General features: G+C 45.3%; 2 protein-coding genes and 1 long non-coding RNA gene across 5 annotated transcripts in view; 1 reads left to right on the top strand and 2 right to left on the bottom strand.

Annotated features, from left to right (window-relative positions):
• Lpgat1 (lysophosphatidylglycerol acyltransferase 1) overlaps positions 1–12,136 on the bottom strand; it is a 63,672-nt gene extending 51,536 nt beyond the window's left edge. Inside the window, exons 1-3 of one of the 3 annotated variants that reach the window (XM_075989507.1) lie at positions 11,683–11,817; positions 11,284–11,447; positions 10,256–10,520 (exon numbers count right to left, since the gene is read on the bottom strand). In XM_075989507.1, the coding sequence (XP_075845622.1) occupies positions 10,256–10,520; positions 11,284–11,376 (358 nt within the window). In that variant the 5' untranslated portion in view covers positions 11,377–11,447; positions 11,683–11,817. Of the gene's footprint in view, positions 1–10,255; positions 10,521–11,283 lie in introns of all 3 variants that reach the window. The other 2 variants (XM_075989509.1, XM_075989508.1) reach the window with 2 other exon arrangements.
• The window catches only part of Ints7 (integrator complex subunit 7), a 502,168-nt gene that overhangs the window by 333,318 nt on the left and 156,030 nt on the right, over positions 1–12,820 (bottom strand). The gene's annotated exons all lie outside the window — the stretch shown is intronic.
• The window catches only part of LOC142859150 (uncharacterized), a 45,007-nt gene continuing 42,823 nt past the window's right edge, over positions 10,637–12,820 (top strand). Inside the window, exon 1 of the long non-coding RNA XR_012912124.1 lies at positions 10,637–10,969. This is a non-coding gene — a long non-coding RNA (uncharacterized LOC142859150). The remainder of the gene's footprint in view (positions 10,970–12,820) is intronic.

The raw sequence follows: 12,820 nt of genomic DNA, 5'->3' as shown, positions 1-12,820 counted from the left end.
ACAGATTGGTGATACAACACCTGGCTTGAAAAACTGATCACAGCTCCTGCTACAGTAACAAGCTGAAGGAGGTTCAGTGGTTAAGGAAACTGGCTCCTCTTCAGAGGACCTGGGTTCAATTCCCAGCACCCACATGACAGCTCACACCTATCTATAATTCTAGTTCAGGGCTTCTGACAACCTCACAGACAAAACAGCAATGAATACAAAGTAAAAATAGTATATATATATATATATATATATATATATATATATATATATATATATATATATATATGAAAGAAAGAAATCGACAGAGGCAATGCACTTCCTGAGGAAGGGGGCTGACTCTGTTGTGAAGGTTATGTCAATCCAGAGGCAGCTGCAAGGGACTGAGTGTAAAGTCCAGAACTGGCCATCAAAGCACTGAGATATACTATAGAAATACGCAAAAAAATAGAACTATCAAAGAATATTCATTAGGATAATTATAATGGAGAAAGTAAAACTTGTAACTAAATATTCTTACATAAATTTCAAGAATCTATGAAAGAAACTACAAGTATAAATAAGACAACAGCAGCAGCAAACGGGAACAAGGGAGAGCGTCCAGGTTACAGGAAGAAGGGAACACGGGCTGGCGGAATTCAGTGAAGACACGGGAAGCATTTTAAATCACAAAAATGAAGAAGAAATATAAAGGAGAACAAAGAAAAGAGTTAGAAATCAGACTTTAGAGACAGAAATAAACAAATAAACACTCTCAGATCCACAAAGAGTCCAAAGCCAGCCTGGGCTATCCGAGATTCTGTCTCAAATAATAACAAGAAAGAATTAGAGGAAAAGGACTTGGGAGATGGCACAATGAGGCACTAACTACCAACACAGACCGCCTTAGTTTGATCCCCAGGACTCATGCAGTAAAAGGAGAGAACCTAGTCCTTCAAATTGTTTCCTGATCTCCACACATACACTATGGTATACACACATATGCACACACAAATATAGTAAAAATATTAAAGATAATTAAGTAGAAAATGATTAATAAAAGGCATACAAAGAGAGCTTGCAGAAAACCAAAACTATAAAATGCAATAAACATTTAAAGATATAAATTTGAAATAAAATATTTGAATCCAGCTGTGCTTAGGGGCACATGCCTCTAATTCAAGAACTTGGGAGGCAGAAGCAGGTGGATCTCTGTGAGCTTGAATCCTGCCTGGTCTACACAGTAGTTTCAAGCCAGCCATAGCTACATAGTGAGATCCTGTCTCAGTGGGGGAAAAAAAAGTCTATAATCACACATGTATCAGGAAAAACAGAGTTCACACCATAGCTACATATCCTAGTAAAGTTATTACAACTGAGATATATGGAGAATCTATTGGGCATGTAAAACAAAAAGAAAAAAATCACTAATAATGAGAGAAAAGTCAAGTTAGGGTTCAACATCTCTGAGGTGCCATTTAGTGGCAGAAGATACAATGTTTGTACAAGATCTCACACTGAAGACTAAGCCAGGGGTTTTATAGCCTGGCCAAAGCTGTCCTCTAACGGTAAAGCAACATAAAGGAAGTCCTGAAATGTAAGAAAATATCTTTATCTTGTTCTCGTGATCCCTTACTGAGAAACAACAGGTTGGCCATAACCTACTGGAAATGCCTGGAGCCAGACACAGAGTTCAGTTTACTGGCTTTTGTTTGTTTGTTTTAATATTTACATGTATACAATGAGATTTAGGAGGAAAGGGGCCTACATCTAGACAGGAAAGTCATTCATTTTTCATATATTTCTTATACACATAGCCTGAAGATAAGAAGGTAGTGTGGTTTTTGTTTTGTTTTGTTTCCTGTAGACAGGGTTTCTCTGTCTGTAGCCCAGTTGTCCTGGAACTCACTTTGTAGATCAGGCTGACCTTGAACTCACAGAGATCCACCTGCCTCTGCCTCCCGAGTGCTTGGATTAAAGGTATGCACCACCACAGTCCAGGAAGAAAGCAGTTCTTAGTAGCCAAACTTTTTGTATAAGCCTGGCCATATGAGGCCAGGTAAGAAATGTTTCTCTATGGCACCATGTAAAAGTTTTGGATCTTGGAATGATGGAGGAAGGTCATTGGCTAATAAAGGAACTGCCTTGGCCCATTTTTATTGGTTAGAACATAGGTAGGTGGAGTAAACAGAACAGAACGCTGGGAAGAAGAGGAAGTGAGCTCAGACTCCACAGCTCTCCTCTCCGGAGCAGACGCCTCAGAGAGACGCCATGCCCCAGCTCCGACCCAGGATGGACTTAGGCTAGAATCTTCCCGGTAAGACCGATGCTCACAGATTATTAGAGATGGGTTGATCGGGATATCAGAATTAGCCAGTAAGGGCTAGAGCTAAAGGGCCAAGCAGTGATTAAAAGAATACAGTGTCTGTGTAATTATTTCGAGTAAAGCTAGCCGTGCGGGCGGCTGGGGTGCTGGGGATGCAGCCCCGCCGCTCCTATTACTACATTGGAACGTTTCATATTTTGGATTTTTAGGTTTGGAAAGCTCAATCTGTACTAGAGGATGAGGGGAAAAACCCAAATATCTGGATGATCATTACATAAACTAAGCAAAAAGTTAAGACAAAAACAGAGGGGCTGAGAGAGGGCTCGGAGGTTAAGAACAGGTTGCTCTTCCAGATGTCCTGAGTTTAATTCCTAGCAACCACGTGATGGCTCACAACCATCTATAATGAGATCTGGTGTAGGCATTTGCAGGCAGAACACTGTACACATAATAAACAATTTTTTTAAAAAAGGCAAAATCAGACAAAGGTAAGACTGATAAACAACAAACTACAGGCTGTAACACTATATAAAAGCCAACAACAGAGGTGGGCGGAGGTGGTGCACGCTTTTAATCCCAGCACTCGGGAGGCAGAGGCAGGCGGATCTCTGTGAGTTCGAGACCAGCCTGGTCTACAAGAGCTAGTTCTAGGACAGGCTCCAAAAGCTACAGAGAAACTCTGTCACTAAAAAAAAAAAACAACCAAAAGAAAAAGAAAAGAAAAAAAAGCCAATAACAAACTGGGTTACGCGAATGTAACAGCAGAGAACCAGTGAATAGCCTTAATGCTCATGAATCAAAGTGGTAAATACAAGCACACATAAGAGCACAAATGTGTATACTATCGTGCATAAAAATGGCTAAAATTGAGGGGTGGAGACAGGCAAGGGGAAGAAAGGAGGATTAAAAAGAATTTTACCCTCTTCTTAGGGTTATTAAAAGAGAACTAAGAATATGATATAAAGAAATAAAAAAAAAATACAAAGCTTCTTAAATATCTGAACAACAAAAATCTCAAAACAAGCAATGAGGTTAAAGACCTACATTACATACATCCTACGTTAATACATACATCCTACATTACATACACCCTACATTACATACATCCTAATTACATACATACATCCTACGTTACATATATCCTGTTACATACATCCTATGTTACATACACCCTACATTACATACATCCTACATTACATACATCCTACATTACATACATCCTACATTACAGACACCCTACATTACATACACCCTACATTACATACATCCTAATTACATACATACACCCTACATTACATACACCCTACATTACATATACCCTACATTACATACATCCTAATTACATGCATACATCCTACGTTACATACATCCTACATTACATACATCCTACATTACATACATCCTACATTACAGACACCCTACATTACATACACCCTACATTACATACATCCTAATTACATACATACACCCTACATTACATACACCCTATATTACATACACCCTACATTACATACACCCTACATTACATACATCCTAATTACATGCATACATCCTACGTTACATACATCCCATGTTACATACATCCTACGTTAATACATACATCCTACATTACATACACCCTACATTACATACATCCTAATTACATACATACATCCTATGTTACATAATCCTATGTTACATAATCCTATGTTACATACATCCTACATTACATACATCCTACGTTAATACATACATCCTACATTACATACGTACATCCTATGTTACATACATCCTACGTTACATAATCCTATGTTACATACATCCTACATTACATACATCCTAATTACATACATACATCCTACGTTACATACATCCTACGTTACATAATCCTACGTTACATACATCCTACATTACATACATCCTACATTACATACACCCTACATTACATACATCCTAATTACATACATACATCCTATGTTACATACATCCTACGTTACATAATCCTATGTTACATACATCCTACATTACATACATCCTACGTTAATACATACATCCTACATTACATACACCCTACATTACATACATCCTAATTACATACATACATCCTACATTACATACATCCTACGTTAATACATACATCCTACATTACATACATCCTACGTTAATACATACATCCTACATTACATACGTACATCCTATGTTACATACATCCTACGTTACATAATCCTATGTTACATACATCCTACATTACATACATCCTACGTTAATACATACATCCTACATTACATACATACATCCTATGTTACATACATCCTACGTTACATAATCCTATGTTACATACATCCTACATTACATACATCCTACATTAATACATACATCCTACATTACATACATACATCCTATGTTACATACATCCTACGTTACATAATCCTATGTTACATACATCCTACATTACATACATCCTACGTTAATACATACATCCTACATTACATACGTACATCCTATGTTACATACATCCTACGTTACATAATCCTATGTTACATACATCCTACATTACATACATCCTACGTTAATACATACATCCTACATTACATACATACATCCTATGTTACATACATATGAAAACATAAAACATAGAGGAAGAGGGATTTTATAAATTTCCTTACATTGTAAAGTAGCAGTATTTTGGCTTTTCACAGAAACCCAGTTGTGACTTTGCTCTCAGATGTCAGACTCATTTCAGAGCTCACACCTCTGAAACCAAGGGCACAGAGGATAGCAAACTCAGAAACACTCTAGGAACATGATCTAAAGATCAATATTGGCTCTTTGAATACAAAAATAAACTGTGGCAAACATCAATTCAATTAATGCTTAAGGGAAGTAACTGTAAAATCTTTATTTCTACTTCAACACCAATAACAAAAGGGGGGATAATAATAGCACCGAACTAATCCAACTGCTGTAAGCATGAGATGACTAAACAGGGAAGTGATGAAACCAACGGCAGGACATTAAGCGGAAGTGTGAAGAACTACTCGGCGATGTTTCAATGAGTGTTGACTACTATCATTGCCACAAAAATAACAATTTCAAACTGACAAATTATTCAAATATTTTAAATTTATTGTAAGTGCTGATGACAGAATTAGAGGAAAACCCCTACAGAGCAAGGTTTCCCTAATGGGGCAGTGGTAAGTCCCCAAACCAGGAAACTGAAACCTCATCTCCTTCCCTAAGGACTGTAAGCACTCCCTCTCACCACCTGCTACTGCTGCCCTTTGGCAGGCAGAGAGCATCTCCACTCAAGAGCATCATTCTGTCTCCGTCCTCTCTGGTACACTACCTCCCTACTAGTGCTGCTGAGAGTTCCTTAAAGACACCAACCATGCCTTATGCATCTAAACACTTCCAGGACACCTGTTTCTACACACAGGCACAAGCTCAATAAAAACACTAAATGAGGGCTGAGCATGTACACCTTTAATCCCAAACACTTGGGAAGCAGAGGCAGGCTGATCTACAAGGTGAGTTCCAGGCCAGACAAAGCTATACAGCAAGGCACTGTTAACAAACATATTAAATGAAAAATAATAACTCCATATGACATGGTTTGGGGTTTATATTTCATATTATTGTCACCTTGATATGAGAAAGGCAATCAATGAAGAAATCTAAAAAAACAAAAAAGGAAAGAGATTACTCAAGAAAGAGAAAGCTGGACTGGGGATGTAACTCTAGGGTGGAGGCTTCAAACCCCATGTATGTGGCCCTAGCTTCCATCTCCTGGAAAAAACAAAATCCAGTCCCATGGAGTGGCATAAACCTATAATCCCGGCAATTGGGAAGTAGAGATAGTACTATCAGAAGTTTATGACCAGCCTCACCAACCCAGAATTAGGCTGGGCTGGAATAGGAGATCCTATCTCAGATATACATGCAAACACACTGACCAAGCACCCTACAATCATCAGACAATGAGTCAGGATCTAGGATTCTAGAGAAGGCCCTGTGGGTAGGACACAGGCAAGCATACCCACTCGTGAGGTAAGATGGAACATTACTACTGACTCAAGAGTTCTAAGCTGCATTCCCATCAGAATAATGCTTTTCAGATGCTACCTGCACTCACAGTAAAAAAAATAAAATTAAATTAACAACAAAATATCCACACATTCTTCGGCACAGCTCAGCACACATACACTACCAAATAGTCAAGTGACCCACAAAGGTGAACACACAGAGCCAGCGAAGCCTGGGCTCAGGAGCATCAGCCTGAACTGCACCAGCACTCCCTGAAGCCAACACAGGTAATTACACAACTAAGTAAAACAGCCTTTGCTAAGCAGAGCCAGTTCCCAGCAAGCCCCCACGCTCCTGCCAGTCAAACTCTGGCCCAAAGATTCTCAGTCCTTTGTAGAAATTCTGCAGCTTCCACTTTATCCTTAATGTCTTTAAACTGTTGATGTCCTGAGATTTTAGTTAAATGTGTTTGGATAACGATGACTTTACCAAATAAGTGAGTGAAAGACAAAAAACTACTTTAAAGAGCCTATTTTGTTGTATAGATATACTCTCTCTGAAATTTGCCAGTTTTCATTTAAATTGGAAGAGAGAAGATGGGCTGACTTGCAAGTCCAAGTAATGCATTACACAAAGTAGACCATCGGTTAAGACAGTATCGTTTCCAGACGGCCTTTCAAGTATCAAGGGAAACCAGTATAACACTGGTCCCAGTAAGAAATGTCTACACATCATTTGCCACTGAAGAGCTAGTGGTAGCAATTTTCACCACTCCCAAATACCAAGTGAGCCTTCAAGAAATGTGTTCATCTGACAAGACAAAGTCAGAAACAGGTAGTCAGACCAGGAAATCCCTTCCTATCTTTCTGTCTATAGGTAGTTCTTCATCTCTGAGAAGACAAACAAAATACACAATTCTGGGAAGACAGGCATGGTGGCTCACACTTCTAAAAGCTTGCAGTGAGAGTTGAAGCTGGAGGATCACCATGAGTTCAAGGCCAGCCTGGACTACCTTGTGAGTTCCAGGGTCACATATCAGCATGAGACTCTGGCATACTCCGGTACAAGAACCCTGGGAGTGTCTGCAGGACTCACTTGGTTCCCTCTACACAGAGCTGTTGCACACCTTTCAGTGTATCCCAAAGGAACCGCTTATTTACATATACGCAAGTATCCTTCCACTGAGCTATAGCCCCGGCCCAGAAATTCATTAGATCAAGAAAAAGATGTTCTCCTGATAAAAAATAAAATGCAATTCTCCTAGGAAAAGGAAAAAAGCCACAAGGTCAATTTGCTGGCGCTGTCCAGTGGATTCTCTGTGACAGAGTGTGCTGTATCCGTTCTTGTCAGTTCAGCGCCCCTGAGCCACCAACACGGAGCGGGAATGTAGCTGTAACCAAACTGGACTTCAACTCTATGTTGTTTTAATTCATGCACATACAACTAGCTGCTACCATCTCGGGCAGGGTAGCTACATCATCACAGGCCTCAGCTGAGTAGCCACCTTCCCTTACACCAAAGGCCACAACTGGAAAATCTGTCATTCTAAACCAGTGTTGACTTCCCTAGCTGGCATTAAAACTTCCTTCTAAGTGGATTTTCAACAAAATTTTGGCAATTTTAATCCTGAAACATAAGCCTGATCCTAACAGGACAGTCAGTGTAGGAAATGTGGTGGAGCGAAATGCGCAGGACTACTTCCATGACACGGAGTCCGGCGTAAAGACGCTAACCTGCACGGGAGGTGATGAGCAGATCTCCACAAAAAAACAAAGAAAGGTTCATGGGCTTATAGGGCAAGAATCACATTGTTTGAAGGATTCATTTCTTATGACATTTGCCTCTTCATGGATCTCAATAAATTTTCCTTTACACAAACAAGGAACGTTATTTGTTTGTTGGAGGTACGAGAAATCTGTGCACGTCAGGCAAACATTCCAACACCAAGTCACTGAGCAGATCTTCTGAGAGTCCCTTTGACATTGTTCAATTTTCCAATGGTGAGAAAGGAAAGCAAAATGTCTACTGCCCTCTTGGTAGAAAGGTATGAAACAAGCTACAAAATGCAAAGAAACGAGTTCATTAACACCTATGTAGGCTAGCCTCATTAAACCTCAACAAAATCATTCCTACTTTGCCTGACTTCCTAACCGCTGTTATGATCAGCCTGTGGCCAGACTCCATAACCAAGTATTCTGCTCATGAAAACCTCAATGTAAATACACCAACTAAAATCTGATGAAAACTGATCTAATTGCGAACACTTGATAGCCTGAAGAGGAGCAAATGTTTCAAAGAGACTAAGATACAGGGGTCACACCATAACCATTACGATGGCGATTAAAAAAAACCCAAAAACTTAGAAATCTGTAGTCAGTAAAGACGACACCCCAAGAAACTTTAAGAACACACGGGAGGCAGGCACAGAAATCCCAGCACTTGGGAAGCTGAGGCAGGAGATCTGATCTGAGTTACAGGGGGTGACACAGGTGACTAACTCCAGGCAGCAGCCCTGTGTTTCTCATAATCTCAAGGTCAGTGATTGATTTCTTTCATCAGGCTGACACACATAAATATGTATTACATATAAGTACAGATATTTCAATTATTTCATTGCTTTTAAGTAGAAAAATAGAAGCTGTTTCTGAAAGCCTATAATCTCATTTCAAACAAGCAAACCTCAATCTACTGAGCAAAGAATAAATCCACCAGCTATTACAGAGCATACCTGGGAAAGCCAACTACACTGAGCAAAGCCATTCTTAAGGCAGCAGCGCAGCTAAGACGGGATTCAGCTTTGCAGGCAGGCGCTCCATGCGTCTCTCTACCACTGCTGCTGCTACCGGGCTCTAGAAAGGAGGAGGTGCTCGTCTCCGTATCCAGAAAGCAGCGGGGTCTCAACAGCTCTTCACAGAGAAGCAACACGTATACTATCCCAGGGGCTCACGGGAAAATAGTTATCAAGGAGGGAAGGGGAGAGCCTCACGGGACAACAGCAGGAGGCGGTCAGACCAGAGTGCTGTTGGTCTGTTTCTGGTGTGGATGGATAAAGAGGGAGAGAGGATTGAAAATGGAGAACTGTTTTGCTTCCTGACCCTTCCAATACCCTCCACTCTTGTCAGCGGGATCCACAGCAGAGTGCTGAGGAGCCTGGCCAAGCTTCCGCAGGTCACAGGCGCTAGACACCTCACCTCTCCACGCATTATTCCAATCTTAAGGAAGAAATAATCAATGAAAGAAACAATCAAGGGGGGAGGATATGGTATTTGGACAGAAATGGAAGCTCTGAAAATCTGTGAAGTTTACAGGTAAACACCACTTCTCACCCAGTGCTCGGAAGGCCTTCAGCACTGTGGTTAACACTCCTTCTCTCCAAAATGCAGTGTCAAAGCAAAAATAGAAATCCATTTAAAGACACTCTGGGCAAATTAAGTCTCATAACAATTTTTAAATTTTTAATAATGTCAGATTTATGAGATAAAATAAATAGATAAATTCTAGAAAACAAAAATGGGGGGCTGAGTTTAAAACATTAACACAGTGCAGGATCACAATGCATGAGAACTGTCTGAGCAGAAGTCCGACTCCTATGGATTTTCTAGATGTCAATGCGTATGGACCAAGTCTCTCATGTGTTCACTTTGCGAGCCCCCAAAGTCCTCCACGATGCATTCCTGTTCCTCTACGATAGCTTTTGCAGACCTTTTTTTAATAAGTTAATGTCAATCACACCAGAAAACACTATTTAAGGAATCTATCGACAATATTTAATTATAAAATTGTACTTCTGAAAACATTAGGCTTCCTGGCTGCGGTTCTGATGAGAAATGCAGCAAGGCTTTCTTTCCCCCACAGCCAAAGCATTCTCAACCCAAAGCGTAATATACACTAATCATGGCTCCTGACTTATGCGTAACATTGCAAATTGGCTCATATGCTGTAGCGTGCTCTCGCCCTTACCTGTGTATCCAGCGTACCATCCCCAGGACGCCACCATTCCTAAAAGCCATTTGTACATGAGTCCCTCGATATACCAGAAGCGCTTACTGTCCAGCACCCGGAGGGGCTGCAGTATGATTACATAGCAGATGTAGGATGGAATAGCAACCAGGTTGTTGGCGACCATGAAGGCAAATCTCATCAGGGCTTTCGCGACGACCCAGCCCATCCACGGAGCTTCTTCCACGGTCACAGCCATGCTCACATTGGCGTCGCTCCCGTCTTTCTGGGGATGAAAGGAAAAAATCATTTCGAAAGGAAAATGGATGCAACACCTCTAAAGCGGCCAGCAGCACAGAAATCTCCTCAAGAAAAACCGTGAGGGTCTGAGCTCTCCCGGTGCAGCACTTGGCGGCGGCGCGTCGATCTCGAGGTCAAATTCCAGAGGGGGGACAGGGAGAGGGGGACAGAGGGGAGGAGGGAGGAGCCGCACAAGGTCAAGAGCGGTTCCGCGGGGCACGGGCCGCGGCGGAATATATTATATTTAGACAGCGCTGAAGCCGTCCCGCTAGCCGGCGACCCGGACCTGCCGGACGCCGCACACGGTCCCGCCACCGCCGGCCGTGCCTGGACCGGGGCTCCCCCAGGGCTCGCCCGCCGCAGCGGCGGGCCGTTCGCTTTTTCCTCGTCTCTAAGAGGGAAGGAAAGGAGAGGGGCCCAGGAAGGAGGATGGAGGTGAGAGGCAGCCGGCGGGAGGGGGAGGGGAGCGGGACCCAGGCGGTGAAGCCGCCGAGGGGCGAGGGATGCCGAGCCCGCCCGCCGCCCGCTCACCCGGCGGAGGTGAGGCTCGGGCAGCGGTTTGCCCAGGTGAGGAAGGGGCGGCCTCGGGGTCGCCGCAGCGGGCTCTCCTCGGTCCGGTCCCCTCAGCCGCGTCTGCTCCGCCGGCTGCCTTCAACGGGCTCCCTTCCAGGGGACTCCCCTCAGCCGGGTCTCCCAGCCCGCTCTCCCCGGCGGGCTCCCCTCAGCCCAGTCTCTCCCAGCGAGCTCACCTCAACGGGCGCAGGCGGCGAGCGGCGACAGGATTGAGGGCCGGCGGCAGCGGCGGCGGCGGCAGGAGTCCCCGGCCCGGGGGTCGCGGTCATGGACGCGGCGGCGGCCCAGGCGGCCCGAGGCGCGAGCGGGCGCGCGGGCGCCCTAGTCCCCTCGCGGCTGCCTGCGGACAGAGGCGCGGTGGGGACTCAGAGGCCGGACCTGTCACCGGGGCGGGTCCCGGGGAGGCGGGCGATGCCCCGCGCGCGCCCCCGCCTCCTCCCCGGGGCCTACCGCGCCCTCGGCCCTCGGGACGCCGCCGCCTCCTCCTCCTCCTCCTCCTTCGCAGGCCACGCGACCAGCGGCACCGTTCCCCGCCCCCCAGCCGCCAGGGCCCGGCCCGCCGCGCCCCACGTTACCTCGGGCAGACCGAGGCCCGGCCCGGGCTGCGGGAGCCGGAAGAATGCATGGCCGGCGGAAGGAGACGGCGGCGGCCCAGGCGGCGCGGCCTCCCCGCTCCGGGCCCGGGGCGGGCGGCGTGGAGACTCGGTCCCCAGGGCCAGGCGGCTGCGTGCGCCCGGGCTGGCGGGGCGGGGTGGCGGGAGGAGGAAGCGGCGGCGCCCCCGAGCGCCCTCTAACGAAGACGAAGGCGCCGCCCGCCGGCCCGCTCGCTCGCTCCACCGACCCCCTAGTCCGCCGTGCGGGGCTCCCAGGGCCGCCCGGCCTAGGCCCGGAGCTCGCCGAGCCCCGGAGTCGGACCGAACGCCGCCCGCACGGAAGGTCAGGGAAGGGCCGGCCCTCCCGCCGAGCAGCGCACCGGCGCCCCTGGACCCCCCTTTCAGCCCAAAGGGCCGCGCTGCATTGTTGAGTCTCCTTCGCTGCCCGGGCTGGCACGCGCTCTCCTTTTCATTCCTCTAGAAACCCGCTTGTGCTCAGGGCTTTTCGTCTGAACCTCCCTCCCCAAGGTATTACGGTCTAGCGTTTTAAATCAATTCTTTTAAGTGCCAGAATTCTTGTTTCTGGAAAGCACCTAGAACCTGAATGACAGGATTTTCAGTTCCGCTACACAGACACACACACACACACACACACACAGTGGGGACAGGACCCAGTGAGAACCTAAAACCTGAATGACAAGATTTTCAGTCCTGCTACACACACACACACACACAGTGGGGACAGGACCCTGTGAGAACTGAGTGGTCTGCACACAGAAACTGAACTGGGTTAATCTAGGAAGAAAAAAATAATTAGCCGTGGGCCTGATACTGAATCCCATGGCCAAAGGAGCTCCTAACCAGGCCTGGTCAGTACTCGGAGTTCAGCTGAGTTGGGTTCAAAGGCTGAACACCATCAGAAAAACAGATAACATGCCCAAAGTTCTGTTTTCAAACAAAACAAACCACCAAAACCAAGAGTCCTTACGGACCTGGCGTCTCTTCTTGGGTGTGGTAGCTCATGTCTGTAATCTCAGCCCTTGAGGGGCTGAGGCGGGAGGTTTGCCACGAGCTGGAGGCCAGCCTGGGATACAGAATGAGTTCCTACACAAGTTCCAGG

Source organism: Microtus pennsylvanicus, chromosome 10 (genome assembly GCF_037038515.1).
Source record: "Microtus pennsylvanicus isolate mMicPen1 chromosome 10, mMicPen1.hap1, whole genome shotgun sequence".
NCBI lineage: Eukaryota > Metazoa > Chordata > Mammalia > Rodentia > Cricetidae > Microtus > Microtus pennsylvanicus.
The sequence above is the reverse complement of the archived record's forward strand: the minus strand, read 5'-3'. Positions and strand labels throughout refer to the sequence as shown.